Here is an 18,183-nt window from a genome sequence, read left to right as displayed (position 1 = left end):
TGAACACGTGGTATAGGAGATGGTCAGAGCCTGCACATGTAGAATAGGAGATGGTCAGAGCCCGCACATGTGGTATAGGAGATGGTCAGAGCCTGTACACATGGTATAGGAGATGGTCAGAGCCTGCACATATGGTATAGGAGATGGTCAGAGCCTGTACATGTGGTATAGGAGATGGTCAGAGCCTGCACATGTAGAATAGGAGATGGTCAGAGCCGGCACACATGGTATAGGAGATGGTCAGAGCCTGAACACGTGGTATAGGGGATGGTCAGAGCCTGCACATGTGGTATAGGAGATGGTCAGAGCCCGCACATGTGGTATAGGAGATGGTCAGAGCCTGTACACATGGTATAGGAGATGGTCAGAGCCTGTACACGTGGTATAGGAGATGGTCAGAGCCGGCACACATGGTATAGGGGATGGTCAGAGCCTGTACATGTGGTATAGGAGATGGTCAGAGCCTGAACACGTGGTATAGGGGATGGTCAGAGCCTGCACATGTGGTATAGGAGATGGTCAGAGCCCGCACATGTGGTATAGGAGATGGTCAGAGCCTGTACACATGGTATAGGAGATGGTCAGAGCCTGTACACGTGGTATAGGAGATGGTCAGAGCCGGCACACATGGTATAGGAGATGGTCAGAGCCTGTACACATGGTATAGGAGATGGTCAGAGCCTGCAGACATGGTATAGGACAGGTCTCAAAATTTCAAATCATGAGCTACTAGCCAGGCCTTAAGAGTTACTTGCCACTTGTTCCCCCACCCAAACCCTACCCTGCTCCGCCCCTAAACACACCCTCGTAAAATATCTCATAAAATTAAAATTTTAAATGTTTTATTCAGAATTCAGTTACAAAGAAATATAAACAACAACAACTTTAGAGTGCCCACGGCATGCCCCATTTCAATGCTGAGTGCCCACAGCGTGCCCCCTTTCAATGCAGAGTGCCCACAGCATGCCCCCTTTCAATGCAGAGTGCCCACAGAGTGCCCCCTTTCAATGCAGAGTGCCCACAGCATGCCCCCTTTCAATGCAGAGTGCCCACAGCGTGCCCCCTTTCAATGCAGCGTGACCACAGCGTTCCCCCTTTCAATGGAGAGTGCCCACAGCATGCCCCCTTAAATGCAGAGTGACCACAGCGTGCCCCCTTTCAATGCAGAGTGCCCACAGTGTGCCCCCTTTCAATGCAAAGTGCCCACAGCGTGCCCCCTTCAATGCAGAGTGACCACAGCATTCCCCCTTTCAATGCAGAGTGCCCAAAGTGTGCCCCCTTTAATGCAGAGTGACCACGGGTGCCCCCTTTCAATGCAGAATGCCCACAGCATGCCCCCTTTCAATGCAGAATGCCCACAGCATGCCCCCTTTCAATGCAGAGGGACCACAGCGTGCCCCCTTCAATGCAGAGTGACCACAGCGTGCCCCCTTTCAATGCAGAGTGCCCACAGCGTGCCCGCTTTCAATGCAGAGTGACCACGGCGTGCCCCCTTTCAATGCAGAATGCCCACAGCATGCCCCCTTTCAATGCAGAGGGACCACAGCGTGCCCCCTTCAATGCAGAGTGACCACAGCGTGCCCCCTTTCAATGCAGAGTGACCACAGCGTGCCCCCTTTCAATGCAGAGTGACCACAGCGTGCCCCCTTTTAATGCAGAATGACCACAGCGTGCCCCCTTTCAATGAAGAGTGCCCACAGCGTGCCCCTTAAATGCAGAGTGACCACAGCGTGCCCCCTTTCAATGCAGAGTGCCCACAGAGTGCCCCCTTAAATGCAGAGTGCCCACAGCATGCCCCCTTTCAATGCAGAGTGCCTACTGCATGCCCCCTTAAATGCAGAGTGCCCACAGCGTGCCCCCTTTCAATGTAGAGTGACCACAACGTGCCCCCTTCAATGCAGAGTGCCCACAGCGTGCCCCCTTTAAATGCAGATTGCCCAGAGTGTGCCCCTTCAATGCAGACTGACCACAGCGTGCCCCCTTTCAATGCAGAGTGCCCACAGTGTGCCCCCTTTCAATGCAGAGTGCCCACAGAGTGCCCCCTTAAATGCAGAGTAACCACAGCGTGTCCCCTTTCAATGCAGAATACCCACAGCGTGCCCCCTTAAATGCAGAGTGCCCACAGTATGCCCCCTTTCAATGCAGAGTGCCCACAGCGTGCCCCCTTCAATTCAGAGTGACCACAGCATGCCCCCTTTCAATGCAGAGTGCCCACAGCGTGCCCCCTTCAATGCAGAGTGACCACAGCGTGCCCCCTTTCAATGCAGAGTGCCCACAGCATGCCCCCTTTCAATGCAGAGTGCCCACAGCGTGCCCACAGCGTGCCCCCTTTCAATGCAGAGTGCCCACAGCGTGCCCCCTTAAATGCAGAGTGACCACAGCATGCTCCCTTTCAATGCAGAGTGACCAAAGCGTGCCCCTTTAAATGCAGAGTGACCACAGCATGCCCCCTTTAATTTCAGAGTGACCACAGCGTGCCCCCTTTCAATGCAGAGTGCCCACAGCGTGCCCCCTTTCAATGCAGAGTGACCACAGCGTGCCCCCTTAAATGCAGAGTGACCATAGCGTGCCCCCTTTCAATGCAGAGTACCCACAACGTGCCCCCTTCAATGCAGAGTGACCACAGCGTGCCCCCTTCAATGCAGAGTGCCCACAGCATGCCCCCTTTCAATGCAGAGTGCCCACAGTGTGCCCCCTTTCAATGCAGAGTGCCCTCAGCATTCCCCCTTAAATGCAGAGTGATCACAGCGTGTAGAGAGACCAGCGTGCACTTACCTGATGCAGCGGCGGCTTCTCCTCAATCCTCCACGTCTCCTGAGTCCCCCTCCTCCTCCTTGGCCAATGGCAATTGTACACCTTTCGGCCAATCAGGAAACGGGCCTCGGACCCGCTTCCTGATTGACCAGGAGGAGGATCCGTGTGACAATAGCGAATATTCATTCGCTATTGTCACACAATGGGTGGGCTCAGAGCGCACTGCTCTGCGCCCCGGGTCCACCCTTTTCTTACAGCACAGCCCTTACTCACCATCCTCATCATTCCACTCGCAAAATGCGAGCAGCCGAGTGGAATTTTGGAGGGCTGGTATAGGAGATTGTCAAAGACTTTGGACATGCTGCAGGATATGGTCAGAGCCTGAAGACATGGTATGGAAGATGGTCAGAGACTTTAGACATGCTGCAGGAGATAGTCAGAGCTCACACACATGGTATAGGACAGTAATGACGAAACGTGGCACCCCAGATGTTTTGGAACTACATTTCCCATGATGCTCATTCACTCTGCAGTGTAGTTAAGCATCATGGGAAACATAGTTCCAAAACATCTGGGGTGCCAAGGTTTGCCATCACTGCTATAGGAGATGGTCAGAGACTTTGGACATGCTGCAGGAGATGGTCAGAGCACACAAACATGATATAGGAGATGATCAGAGACTGCGGACATGGTATAGAAGATGGTCAGAGACAATGGACATGGTATAGGAGATGGTCATAGACTGCAGACATGATACAAGTAATGGTCTGGGACCATGGACATATTACATGAGACTGGTAGAAGTCACTGCCTTAACAAGCAGATAGGGCAACACAGTTCAGTGCCTGCAGGGACCCCGAGGGCCGAAAAAAAGTTCCAAAGGGCTGCATGTGGCCTCCGGGTCACAGGTTGGGCACCAGGGTACTACAGTGATTCCTTTTCAACAGGGGCCTATTAGGGGCTAAATTAGGGCCCTTGTCACATTTCTTCCTGGTGCCCACTACTGTTTTCTGCTGGAGATATTTTTCATCTCTATTTGTCTTCCTGACCATGGTCATGGAGATTGAAACTGTTGGGAAGTCCAACATTTTCAGCTGCCACCAGATCAAGAGACAAGGCCAAATCTTCCTTTTGGGATAGCTGTTCTGGCAAAAACAGTCTCAAAGGGGACTTCCCTTCACTTAGTAGAGACTTTCTCTGGCTTCCTGTTGCATCTCCGGGACAGGAAGTAAAGGGAAGTCTCCTAAATTGGACATACATAGATAGCGAAACACTGTATCAAAAACTAAAAAAAATCAAGGCTATGACTATGCATTAATATTAATACCCAACTCCAGGAATAAGAAATATTCTACCCTTTCAGTGGCCTCCCACACCAAAATGGATAAATGGATTTTATGTCTTGGGGTGGAGTAACAGGCATTGTTGCTTATCCTCTCCCCTGTTCTGGTCAGCTCCAAAGCTACGATTGCAGAAAGACCCTCTGCATCATTACATACAATGCAGGGCTATTATTCCGGCATTGTACATGGTGGGGATCTGAGTGCGACCACTATAGAGAAGAGGCTGCAGGGACCGATCACACCTCCTTGAGCGTCACCCCTATACATAATGGCCATTTAAACCTTGTTCTTTCTAATTCTTAGAGTTGGAGTTTATTACTCTTGTTAGTATAAATGTCCATCTCACATCAGTATTTTGCTCCTTTTGTATGTGGCCGGTCTTGATACCTCTTCATTAAACGCATTTTCCATAAGCCCATGTATAGTCTGTCGTACTTTACTCTTCATGTCTTTCCCCATGAAGACGTACAATATCGGGTTGATACAACTATTAAAGTGAGCCAAAGCCTGGGCTGGAGCATTCAAGGAAGCCACAAGTTGATCTTGAGAGTACAGCATAAGCATTCCCATTATGTGGTACGGCGCCCAGGTGATGAAGAATGCCACTATTATGACAAAGGCCAATCTGGTGGTTTTTCTTCCTGGTTTTAAAAGTCGTATATTTTGTGCTTTAAAAACCAGACGGATGTAACAGGAAGAAATGATAACGAAAGGAAACAGAAATCCAAAAACCATTCGAGTAAGAGTGATGGGAACCATGAAACCTTTCATATAGATGCATACAGTTCTATTATTCTCAATGTCCGTTGTCCGGTAGATGCCTGCAGGTAGACCCAATACGATGGACAAAATCCAAATAACAAAGCAGGAGATCCACACCGCTCTTAAGCTGCGGTGATTTTTGGCCCGCACAGGCCAGACCACCAGGATACATCGGTCAATGCTGATGGCCACCAGGGTGAAGACGCTGGAGAACATATTGAGGATGAGGATGCAAGGTAATATTTTACACAAAGCGTTTCCATACAGCCAGCCGGAAGAGAAGATATTAACTAGGATGGGTGGGACAAATGAGCAACAGATGATGTCGGCCAGAGCAAGGTTCCAAAACCAAACGGTGCTGACTCTGCGTTTCATCTTCACTCCGGTGACCCAAAGCACCAGAGCGTTGCCGGGGACCCCCACAAGGAAAATGACAAACAGAACCAGGATGATGAAAACGTTCCCATAGCTCAAAGACTTGGTTGTGTCCGCCACATCGCTGATATTAGACATCTTTATTTCCTGTAAAGACACAGAGAGTTATTGGATGTGTGTGATCACTATCTCGTCTTCTTGAAGGAAGCAATGTACCCCTACCCCATATTAAAAGACAAAGAGAGAGCTTCACAATAGATGTTCCCTCTGTTTTTCTGTCTGTCTTTTTTTTTTTGCTCTATGCTCTCTCCCTCTCTACTGCTCGCTTTTTTATCTTGTTTTTTTTCATCTCTTATTCCTTGTTGATGTATCTCTATCTTTTTATTTCCTCTGTAACACCATTTATTTTTTGTCTTTTTTCCTCACTCCCACCTAACACCACCATCAACATCACCACAACAACCATCACAAACACAAACACCACCGCCACCAACAACAGAAACACCAACACCACCAACAATACCATCGACACCTACACCCCCACATCAGCTATACCACCACCAACACCTATACCACAAATACCAACACCACCACCAACAATACCATCAACACCTACATCACCATCAACACAAATACCAACACCACCATCAACATCACCACAACCACCATCACTAACACAAACACAAACACCACCGCCACCAACAACAGAAACACCAACACCACAAAAAATACCATCGACACCCCCACATCAGCTATACCACCACCAACACCTACACCACAAATACCAACACCACTACCAACAATACCATCAACACCTACACCACCATCAACACAAATACCAACACCACCAACAATACCATCAACACCTACACCACCAACACAAATACCAACACCACCACCAACAATACCATCAACACCTACACCACCATCAACACAAATATCAACACCACCAACAATACCATCAACACCTACACCACCTTCAACACAAATACCAACACCACCATCAACATCACCACAACCACCATCACAAACACAAACACCACCGCCACCAACAACAGAAACACCAACACCACCAACAATACCATCGACACCTACACCCCCACATCAGCTATACCACCACCAACACCTATACCACAAATACCAACACCACCACCAACAATACCATCAACACCTACACCACCATCAACACAAATACCAACACCACCATCAACATCACCACAACCACCATCACTAACACAAACACAAACACCACCGCCACCAACAACAGAAACACCAACACCACGAAAAATACCATCGACACCCCCACATCAGCTATACCACCACCAACACCTACACCACAAATACCAACACCACTACCAACAATACCATCAACACCTACACCACCATCAACACAAATACCAACACCACCAACAATACCATCAACACCTACACCACCAACACAAATACCAACACCACCACCAACAATACCATCAACACCTACACCACCATCAACACAAATATCAACACCACCAGCAATACCATCAACACCTACACCACCTTCAACACAAATATCAACACCACCAACAATACCATCAACACCTACACCACCAACACAAATACCAACACCACCACCAACAATACCATCAACACCTACACCACCTTCAACACAAATATCAACACCACCAACAATACCATCAACACCTACACCACCAACACAAATACCAACACCACCAACAACAATACCATCAACACCTACACCACCAACACAAATACCAACACCGCCACCAACAACACCATCAACACCTACACTACCATCAACAAAAATACCAACACCACCAACAATACCATCAACACCTACACCACCAACACAAATACCAACACCACCAACAACAATACCATCAACACCTACACCACAAAACAAATACCAACACCACCACCAACACCTACACCACCATCAACACAAATACCAACACCACCAACAATACCATCAACACCTACACCACCATCAACACAAATACCAACACCACCAACAATACCATCAACACCTACACCACCAACACAAGTACAAACACCACCAACAACAATACCATCAACCTACACCACCATCAACACAAATACCAACACCACCACCAACAATACCATCAACATCTACACCACCATCAACACAAATACCAACACCACCAACAACAATACCATCAACACCTACACCACAAATAAAACCAACACAAATACCAACACCACCAACAACAAAACCATCAACACCTACACCACCAAAACAAATACCAACAACAACAATACCATCAACACCTACACCACCATCAACACAAATACCAACACCACCAACAACAAAACCATCAACACCTACACCACCAAAACAAATACCAACACCAACAACAACAATACCATCAACCTACACCACCAATAAAACCAACACAAATACCAACACCACCACCACCACCAACAATACCATCAACACCTACACCACCAAAAAAAAAAATAACTAACACAAATACCAACACCACCAACAAAAATACCATCAGCACCTACACCACCATCAACACAAATACCAACACCACCAACAATACCATCAACACCTACACCACCAACAACACCATCAACACAAATACCAACACCACCAACAACAAAACCATCAACACAAATACCAACACCACCAACAATACCATCAACACCTACACCACTAACACAAATATCACTACCGCCAACACTGCCAAAACCCTGTTGGTTTGTCTATCTCACTCTTTCACCTTTTCTCTATTTTGTCTCACACATCTCTTTCTCCTGGTTTTTACCTTTTGTTTTGTGCTTCTTTTGTCTCCTTTACCAAAATTTTTTTTTCAACCTTGGCCTATCCCAATTACCAGACACTTATCCCTCTTCTCTGCTTATCTCTACCTCCCCACCTATCTCATCCTCTTCTTCCCTCAATTTCTCTCTCTCTATTCTCACCTTTCTATCTCACCCCCCCCCCCCAACCACCCCTGTCTCTCCCCACCTTTGTATCTAAAGCTGGCCATAAACTGGTAGATTTACACTGAACAAAATTTTAAATGCAACATTTTTGTTTTTGCCCCCATTTTTCTTGAGCTGAACTCAAAGATCTAAGACTTTTTCTATGTACACAAAAGGCCGATTTCTCTCAATCATTGTTCACAAATCTGTGTAAATCTGTGTTAGTGATCGCTTCTCCTTTGCCGAGATAATCCGTCCACCTCACAGGTGTGACACATCAAGATGCTGATTGGACAGCATGATTATTGCGCAGGTGTGCCTTAGGCTGCCCACAATAAAAGGCCACTCTAAAATGTGCAGTTTTATCACACAGCACAATGCCACAGATGTCCCAAGTTTTGAGGGAGCGTGCAATTGGCATGCTGACTGCAGGAATGTCCACCAGAGCTGTTGCCCGTGAATTGAATGTTCATTTCTCTACCATAAGCCATCTTCAAAGGCATTTCAGAGAATTTGGCAGTACATCCAACCAGCCTCACAACCGCAGACCATGTGTAACCACACCAGCCCAGGACCTCCACATCCAGCATCTTCACCTCCAAGATGGTCTGAGACCAGCCCAGGACCTCCACATCCAGCATCTTCACCTCCAAGATGGTCTGAGACCAGCCCAGGACCTCCACATCCAGCATCTTCACCTCCAAGATGGTCTGAGACCAGCCCAGGATCTCCACATCCAGCATCTTCACCTCCAAGATGGTCTGAGACCAGCCAGGGACCTCCACATCCAGCATCTTCACCTCCAAGATGGTCTGAGACCAGCCCAGGACCTCCACATCCAGCCTCTTCACCTCCAAGGTGGTCTGAGACCAGCCCAGGACCTCCACATCCAGCATCTTCACCTCCAAGATGGTCTGAGACCAGCCCAGGACCTCCACAATCAGCATCTTCACCTCCAAGATGGTCTGAGACCAGCCCAGGACCTCCACATCCAGCATCTTCACCTCCAAGGTGGTCTGAGACCAGCCAAGGACCTCCACATCCAGCATCTTCACCTCCAAGATGGTCTGAGACCAGCCACCCGGACAGCTGCTGCAACAATCGGTTTGCATAACCAAAGAATTTCTTCACAAACTGTCAGAAACCATCTCAGGGAAGCTCATCTGCATGCTCGTCGTCCTCATCAGAGTCTCGATCTGACTGCAGTTCATCATCGTAACCGACTTGAGTGGGCAAATGCTCACATTCTATGGCGTCTGGCACCTTGGAGAGATGTTCTCTTCACGGATGAATCCCATTTTTCACTGTACAGGGCAGACGGCAGACAGCGTGTATGGCGTCCTGTGGGTGAGCGGTTTGCTGATGTCAACGTTGTGGATTGAGCGGCCCATGGTGGTGGTGGGGTTATGGTATAGGCAAGCGTACGTTGTGGATGGAATGGCCCATGGTGGCGGTGGGGTTATGGTATGGGCAGGCATACATTGTGGATGGAGTGGCCCATGGTGGCAGTGGGGTTATGGTATAGGCAAGCGTACGTTGTGGATGGAATGGCCCATGGTGGCGGTGGGTTTATGGTATGAGCAGGCATACATTGTGGATGGAGTGGCCCATGGTGGGGGTGGAGTTATGGAATAGGCAGGAGTACGTTGTGGATGAAGTGGCCCATAGTGGCGGTGGGGTTATGGTATGGACAGGCATATGTTATGGACAATGAACACAGGTACATTTTATTGATGGCATTTTGAATACACAGAGATACCGTGATGAGATGAGGCCCATTGTTGTGCCATTCATCCACGACCATCACCTCATGTTGCACCATGATAATGCACGGCCCCATGGTGCAAGGATCTGTACACAATTCCTGGAAGCTGAAAGCATCCCAGTTCTTGCATGGCCAGCATACTCACCGGACATGTCACCCATTGAGCATGTTTGGGATGCTCTGGATCGGCGTATAGGACAACATGTTCCAGGTATCTGCCAATATCCAGGAACTTCAAAAAGCCATTGAAGAGGAGTGGACCAACATTCCACAGGAACCAATCACCAACCTGATCAACTCTATGCCAAGGAGATGTGTTGCACTGAGGCAAATGGTGATCACACCAGATACTGACTGGTTTTCGGACCCCCCAATACAGTAAAACTGCACATTTTAGAGTGGCCTTTTATTGTGGGCAGCCTAAGGCACACCTGTGCAATAATCATGCCGTCCAATCAGCATCTTGATATGCCACACCTGTGAGGTGGATGGATTATCTCGGCAAAGGAGAAGTGATCACTAACACTGATTTACACAGATTTGTGAAGAATATTTGGGAGAAATCGGCCTTTTGTGTACATAGAAAAAGTCTGAGATCTTTGAGTTTAGCTCATTAAAATGGGGGCAAAAACAAAAGTGTTTATTTTTGTTTTTTGTTATTTTTTTCAATGTATTAACCAACGTTCATAAGAAAAATCTTATCAGTACTTGATGAATGACATTTGAAAGTACTTCAAAATGTTGTTTGCTTTGAACATTCAGTTTTAGAATTAATAGAGTTTCCTGAACGGAAACCACATTCACTGATAAAAATTTGCTCAACAGAGAAAAAAATTCCAACAAATTCCTTCAAATTCTTTTGTCACTTCTGTCAAAAAAGAATGCCAGCTTGACCTTGATAACCATTAGAAATGTGAACAAACATTTAGAAATTTTAAAAATTCAAACACAATTCTTCTCGTTTACGTCCATCTTAATTATCTTCCCCCACATCTCTACCTCCCACCTCTTTCTTTTTCTTCGCTTTTCTATAGCACCCTTCCCCCCTCTCTCTCCTACATTTGTATCTCTCTCCCCTCTCTCTCTCTCCTCTCTCTTCATATCTCTCTCACTTTCCTTTGTATCTCTCTCCTCATTCTTCATCTCTTTCTCTTTCCTTTGTATCTCTCTCCTCTCTCTTCATCTCTCTCTCTCTCTCTCTCCATTGTATCTCTATCCTTCTTTCTCTTCATATCTCTCTTTCTTTTGTATCTCTCTACTTCTCTATTCATTTCTCTCTCTCTCTCTTCATATCTCTCTCTTTTTCCTTTGTATCTCTCTCCTTCTCTCTTCATCTCTCTCTCTTTGTCTCTCTCTCTCTTCATATATCTCTCTCTCTTATCTCTCTCCTTCTCTATTCATTTCTCTCTCTCTCTCTGTCTCTCTCTGTCTCTCTCTTCATATCTCTCTCTCTCTTTCCTTTGTATCTCTCTCCTTCTCTCTTCATCTCTCTCTCTCTGTCTCCCTCTCCCTCCCTCTCCCTCTCTCTCTCTCTCCTTTGTATCTCTCTCCTTCTCTCTCTTCATATCTCTCTCTCTCTCTCTCTCGCTTTCCTTTGTATCTCTCTCTCTCTTCATATCTCTCTCTCTCTTTCCTTTGTATCTCTCTCCTTCTCTCTTCATCTCTCTCTCTCTGTCTCCCTCTCCCTCCCTCTCTCTCTCTCTCTCTCTCTCTCTCTCTCTCCTTTGTATCTCTCTCCTTCTCTCTCTTCATATCTCTCTCTCTCTCTCTCTCGCTTTCCTTTGTATCTCTCTCTCTCTTCATATCTCTCTCTCTCTCTCTCCTTTGTATCTCTCTCCTTCTCTCTTCATCTCTCTCTCTCTCTCTCTCTCTCTCCTTTGTATCTCTCTCCTTCTCTCTCTTCATATCTCTCTCACTTTCCTTTGTATCTATCACCTCTCTCTTCATCTCTCTCTCTCTCTCTCTCTCTCTCTCCCCCCCCTCTCTCTCTCTCTCTCTTTCTCTTTCCTTTGTATTTCTCCTTACTCTTCATATCTCTCTCTCTTGCCTTTATATCTCTATCTCCTTCTCTCTCTTTATATCTCTCTCACTTTCCTTGGTATCGCTCTCCTCTCTCTTCATCTCTCTCTGTCTCTCTCTCTCTTTTACCTTTGTATCTCTCTCCTTCTCTCTCTTCATATCTCTCTCTCTCGCTTTCCTTTGTATCTCTCTCCTCTCTCTTCATCTCTCTTACTTTTCTTTGTATTACTTTCTCTCTTACCTTTGTAACTCTCTCACTCTTCAGGTCTCTCTCACTTACCTTATTCTCTCTTTCTCCTCTCTTTTTTCCTCTCTTTACCATTCCATATATATCCTCATCTCTCCTGCTTGCCATTGTATTTCTCTCTTTCTCTTCATCTCTCTCTTACCTTTGTATCTCCCTCTCTCTCTTTCTCTCTCTTTTCCCTTTGTATCTCTCTCCTTCTCTCTCTTCATATCTCTCTCTCTATCTCTCTCTCTCGCTTTCCTTTGTATCTCTCTCTCTCTCTTCATAACTCTCTCTCTCTCTTTCCTTTGTATCTCTCTCCTTCTCTCTTCATCTCTCTCTCTCTCTCTCTCTCTCCTTTGTATCTCTCTCCTTCTCTCTTCATCTCTCTCTCTCTCTCTCTCTCTCTCTCTCTCTCTCTCTCTCTCTCTCTCTCCTTTGTATCTCTCTCCTTCTCTCTCTTCATATCTCTCTCACTTTCCTTTGTATCTATCACCTCTCTCTTCATCTCTCTCTCTCTCCTTTGTATCTCTCTCCTTCTCTCTTCATCTCTCTCTCTCTCTCTCTCCTTTGTATCTCTCTCCTTCTCTCTCTTCATATCTCTCTCACTTTCCTTTGTATCTATCACCTCTCTCTCTCTCTCTCTCTCCTTTCTATCTCTCTCCTTCTCTCTTCATCTCTCTCTCTCTCTCTCTCTCTCTCCTTTGTATCTCTCTCCTTCTCTCTCTTCATCTCTCTCTCTCTCTCTCTCTCTCCCCCCCCCCTCTCTCTCTCTCTCTCTCTCTCTCTTTCTCTTTCCTTTGTATTTCTCCTTACTCTTCATATCTCTCTCTCTTGTCTTTATATCTCTCTCACTTTCCTTGGTATCGCTCTCCTCTCTCTTCATCTCTCTCTGTCTCTCTCTCTCTTTTACCTTTGTATCTCTCTCCTTCTCTCTCTTTATATCTCTCTCTCTCGCTTTCCTTTGTATCTCTCTCCTCTCTCTTCATCTCTCTTACTTTTCTTTGTATTACTTTCTCTCTTACCTTTGTAACTCTCTCACTCTTCAGGTCTCTCTCACTTACCTTATTCTCTCTTTCTCCTCTCTTTTTTCATCTCTTTACCATTCCATATATATCCTCATCTCTCCTGCTTGCCATTGTATTTCTCTCTTTCTCTTCATCTCTCTCTTACCTTTGTATCTCCCTCTCTCTCTTTCTCTCTCTTTTCCCTTTGTATCTCTCTCTATCTTCATCTCTGTCTCTCTCTCTCTCTCTCTCTCATTTGTATCCCTCTTTCTTTTTCTCTTCTTTCTCCCCATTTTCCCACCTCACCCTCTTCCCCCGCCCCTCTCTCCTTCCCATATTCTAACTCCCCTCCCCTCTTACCCCCCTCCCCTCCTCCCTCTGCCCCCTTGCCCCCCTCTCTATCTCACCCCTTTCTCCCTCTTACAATAATTCCTACCTGAAATCCTTTTGTCTGGAGAGTTAAATAAAAAACAGAACTCTCAGGGATGTCACTCACTGATATACGCACCCAATGAATGAAGATATTTAGATGTATGATCCATTAGATGAAGAGTCCGTGGGATCTTCCATTGTCCCCATACAGAGTACTTATCTCTATAGTTAGATAGGAGCTCTGAGCAGAGAGTACAGAAGATGTGGAGACCATTAGTAGAGATGGTGGCATCCATCCATTGTGGAAGGACGTCTTCACGGCCGGTCTTACCTCCACCAGTCCTCATTCGGAGAGATTGTCACTTCTTCACAATATAGCTATGATTAAATTGTTCTTCTTCAGATTAATTTGATATAACTGTCATAATATCATAACTTCCTTCCTGTGGGACCTGAACTCATTTAATTAGCAGTTTTACCGAAACTAGACCACATTGTGTAAGACGATGGCTTCCAATGCGCTGTGAGTTGTATTTGTCCAATCGGTTGTCTTTATTCGTTGTTGGTCCTGGTGAGAACAGATTGGAGAATCCCAGCTGTGTTAAATAATATCCTTCTGTAGAGGGGAAAGGTACAATTATATACACTGCCTGGCCAAAAAAAAACAGTTGCCACCTGGAATTAACCACTTGCTGACTGCCTAACGTCTATCTACGTGGCAGTCAGCCCCTCACAGGCAAAGTGACGTAGATCTACGTCGCTAGCCTGTGAGGCTCTAGGGAGCGAGCGCACGCCGCCAGAGGCGCGCTCCCGCTCGCTCACAGACCCCCACGCGCGTGTGAGCGGCGGTCCCGATGTCCACCGCTCACTTGTGATCGTCGGTTACACCGGGAGAAAGGCAGCCGGCTAATGTAAACAAAGCCGCCTGTCATTCTCCCCTGTGTAACAGCAGAGATCATACAATCCTGCTATGTAGGACCGTAGTTCTCTGCTGTTACATGAAAAGCCACATCCAATCACAGTAAGAAGCACGCCTCTAGGGACACACTTAACTCCTCCTTCTCAAATAAAGTTAACCCCTTCCATGCCAGTGTCATTTTTACAGTAACAGTGCATATTTATAGCACTGATTACTGTAGTAATGTCACTGGTACCCCCAAAAGTGTCAAAAATGTCAGTCAAGGGTCTGATCTGTCCGCCTCAATGTCACAGTCCAGCAAAAAAAAAAACAAAATCGCAGATCGCCGTCATTACTCGTTAAAAAGAAAAACAATAAAAAATGACAAAAATCTTTCCCTTAGTTAGTAAACGCAATAACTTTTGCGCAAACCAATCAAAATACTCTTTTTGCAAATTTTTTTTTACCAAACATATGTAGCAGAAAACAAATTGGTCTAAAATGTTAAAAAATTTAGATTTTTACATTATTTTGGGGGAATTTCATATAAAAAAATGTGAAAAATATTGTTATTTTTTCAAAATTGTCGCTCTTTTTTTGTTTATAGCGCATGATCAAAAAATCGCACAGGTGATCAAATAACACCAAAAGAAAGCTCTGTTTGTGGGAAAAAAAGGACGTCAATTTTATTTGGGTACAGTGTCGCACGGCCGCGCAATTGTCCGTTAAAGTCACGCAGTGCCGAATCGCAAAATAGGCCCTGGTCAGGAAGGGGGTAAAATCTTCCGGGGCTTAAGTGGTTAAATAATATCCTTCTGTAGAAGGGAAAGGTACAATTATATACACTGCCTGGCCAAAAAAAAAAAAAGTAGTCATTCGGAATTAACTAAGCAACTGACAAAACTAAGCATGCAGTATCTCTCCTATTGGATAATTACTGGATGTGCCCAAAGAATGAGGTCAGCTGACCACCTGAATATACTGAATGATCAGGTTATTCCATCAATGGATTTTTTCTTCCCTGATGGCACGGGCATATTCCAAGATGACAATGCCAGGAGTCATCGGGCTCCAAATGTGAAAGAGGGGTCCAGGGAGCATGAGACATCATTGTCACACATGGATTGGCCACCACAGAGCCCAGAACTTACCCCCCCATTGAGAATCTTTGGGATGTGCTGGAGAAGGCTGTGCGCAGTGGTCCGACTCTCCCATCAATACAAGATCTTGGTGGAAAATGAATGCCACACTGGAGGGAAATAAATCTTGTGACATTATTGAAACAATGCCACAGCGAATGCGTGCCATAATCCAAGCTAAAGGCGGTCCAACAAAATATTAGCGTGTGTGCCCTTTTTTCTTTGGTGGCGACTTTTTTTTTGGTCAGGCAATGTATATGGAAATGGATTTATCCTTTCACAACGACTAACCGGTTTGGTTACTTGAATCATCAATGACTGCAATGAAAATTTTCTGATATAAGAATAGTTTAGCACTGTCATTGCTGACCCCCCCCCCCCCCCGGCATCAATTTTTTCTGAGTCTCTGTATAAATAAGTTTGTACATACTGGCGATTATAGCTTCACTCCATCATGAAGGGTTTCCACCATCCCTGTGCTGAGTCTCTAGGGGATACAAAAGGGGATAACTATTTATTCAACGCAGCCAAAATGTGTGTCCCCATGCTGCTGGCTCTCTACATCCCCCCATCTGTGACTGATTGGCTACGGAGAGTTGGCAAAGTCACGGAGATGGAGGACCTGACTCATCGAGGCATGACTCTCCTGATAAGTTCTTCACTACATGGGCCCTATGGCTGGATGTTACCCATTCGGACGAATATTGCAAATTGCTGGATGGCTCTGGTTAATCGCTTTCACCTCTTAGTTGTGTGATCTACTTGCAAATCTAGTCGATTTCCATACCTAAATGAGCATGAGCATGGACCTGTCCTGCTCCCCCCTTTTTTTTTTTTTTTTGGGCATTTACCCCATCCCCTCTCCTTGTCCTTACCCCCTCCCCCCTCCCTTTTTTTTCTCTACCTCTGTAACAATCCTACAGGCTCACCTGAGTCAGAGGACTGCTGGCCGGAGGTAGGAGTGGAGCCCAGTGGCAAGGACCGCAGGCAGGTAGTAGATGCAGGAAGTCTGGCAGAGGCGTGGTCAGACAATCCGGGTTGGTAGTACTATGATGAGGACACGGGTTAACCTGAGGTGCGGAAACTAAGTGCTAGCTGGTTTTCACTAGAGCCCCTGATGGTGGGGATAGACTGCGCTGCAAGCCAACACCAGGTCGCGGTCCTCAGGATCACCCAGCCAGGCAGAGTGCAGGTTCGGTCCGGAGGTGGAGGAGCAGACAAGGGATAACCAGAGAGAAGTCAGACAAGCCAAAGGTCGGGGCGGGCAGCAGTAAGCGTGGTCAGAAAATCCGGATCGGCAACAGAGGTAGCAGTTGCAAAACATGGGATAGAGAAAGATGGGGCTTTGCGGGCCAGTGGGAGTAGAAGGATCACACACAAAACCAGCTTATATAAAACAGTTTACATTCTATTGAATTAAAGATAAAACGAGGTAGCAGTTCAGTAGGTAGGGACAAAGCAGAAGAGTAGTCGGTAGTCAATTCCTGGTCAGCAGTGGATTTGTGGTAGTAGATAGAGCAGCAGGTGAGGAGAAGCTTGATCAAGGCTCAGGAGCTCAATAATCAGCAAGCTGGAGTGCAAGGGTCTGGCCTTATATAGGGAAGTACCAGGTGTGGGGAATCAAGGGTGATGAGCAAGGCTTGGCAAGACTGAGGTTGAAATAATAGGCTTTAGAGAGGAATGTCCAGAGAGGAATGTCCAGAGAGGAATGTCCAGAGAGGAATGTCCAGAGAGGAATGTCCAGAGAGGAATGTCCAGAGAGGAATGTCCAGAGAGGACGGTAGCCTAGTAAGCAGGGCTACCGCCCGGGATGTGGCTGGTCACAGGTTCGAATCCCGACACTCTCTCTTTGTCTCCTACTCCCTCACTTTCTCTTTTGTCTCCTCCTCTCTTTTCCTCCCCATCCCTATACCTCATTTCTTTATGTCTTATAACGATCTACTCCCTTATAGGTTTAACACTGCTCCTGGCTAACGCCGTCCACACACCTGAGACTCATTATATGTCTATTTTGCGTTTCCATGCCCCACCGCTAATGTTGAGGGTACTTGAGGCTTTCTTGCGGTGGCTGCTCTGTGGACTCAGACACAGTTTGATCCCCTTGGGGGTGTCTGGTCTCCGAAGTGGCCATCAGATTACAGTATTTGCCATGACCCCTCGGACCATTTCTAAGCCCATTATGGGCTGGGATAGACATGCCCCAGTCTCCTTTTTGAATTGCCTGGATTACAACCCTGGTTATACTTCTGTCTGACCATAAATCTGTACCGCTCACATGTCTTTTTCATTTGTACCATGAGCGTGTGGTTGCTATTGCTTCTTCCATGTTACGTTGTGGTTCATGACTATATCTTTTTCACGTGTATGTTCACAATTTCCAATAAAACGTTAAAAAAAAAAGGGGGCTAACTAAACTATGTATATCTATAACTCAACATGTCATTTTTCAATCATCTTTGAAAGAATACACACACAGCCCCAACTGATGTCATGTGACCAGCATGAGCGCTGACGAAGTCCCGCCTTAGGGGACGTAACGCGTACGGAGGTGGGAGGAGATTGTGATGTCTCCTG

General features: G+C 46.4%; 1 protein-coding gene across 1 annotated transcript; it reads right to left on the bottom strand.

Annotated features, from left to right (window-relative positions):
• Positions 1-4,439: 4,439 nt before the first annotated feature.
• On the bottom strand, positions 4,440-5,372 carry LOC309563268 (C3a anaphylatoxin chemotactic receptor-like; the record flags this gene model as incomplete). The annotated part of the gene is made up of 1 exon (XM_082267673.1): positions 4,440-5,372. The coding sequence occupies one exon, from the start codon at positions 5,370-5,372 to the stop codon at positions 4,440-4,442; it is 933 nt and encodes a 310-aa protein (XP_082123799.1).
• Positions 5,373-18,183: the final 12,811 nt, after the last annotated feature.

Source organism: Pelophylax lessonae (assembly GCF_965119305.1).
Source record: "Pelophylax lessonae genome assembly, chromosome: 9".
Lineage (NCBI taxonomy): Eukaryota > Metazoa > Chordata > Amphibia > Anura > Ranidae > Pelophylax > Pelophylax lessonae.
Note: the sequence above shows the minus strand (reverse complement) of the source record. Positions and strands in the feature narration are given on the sequence as shown.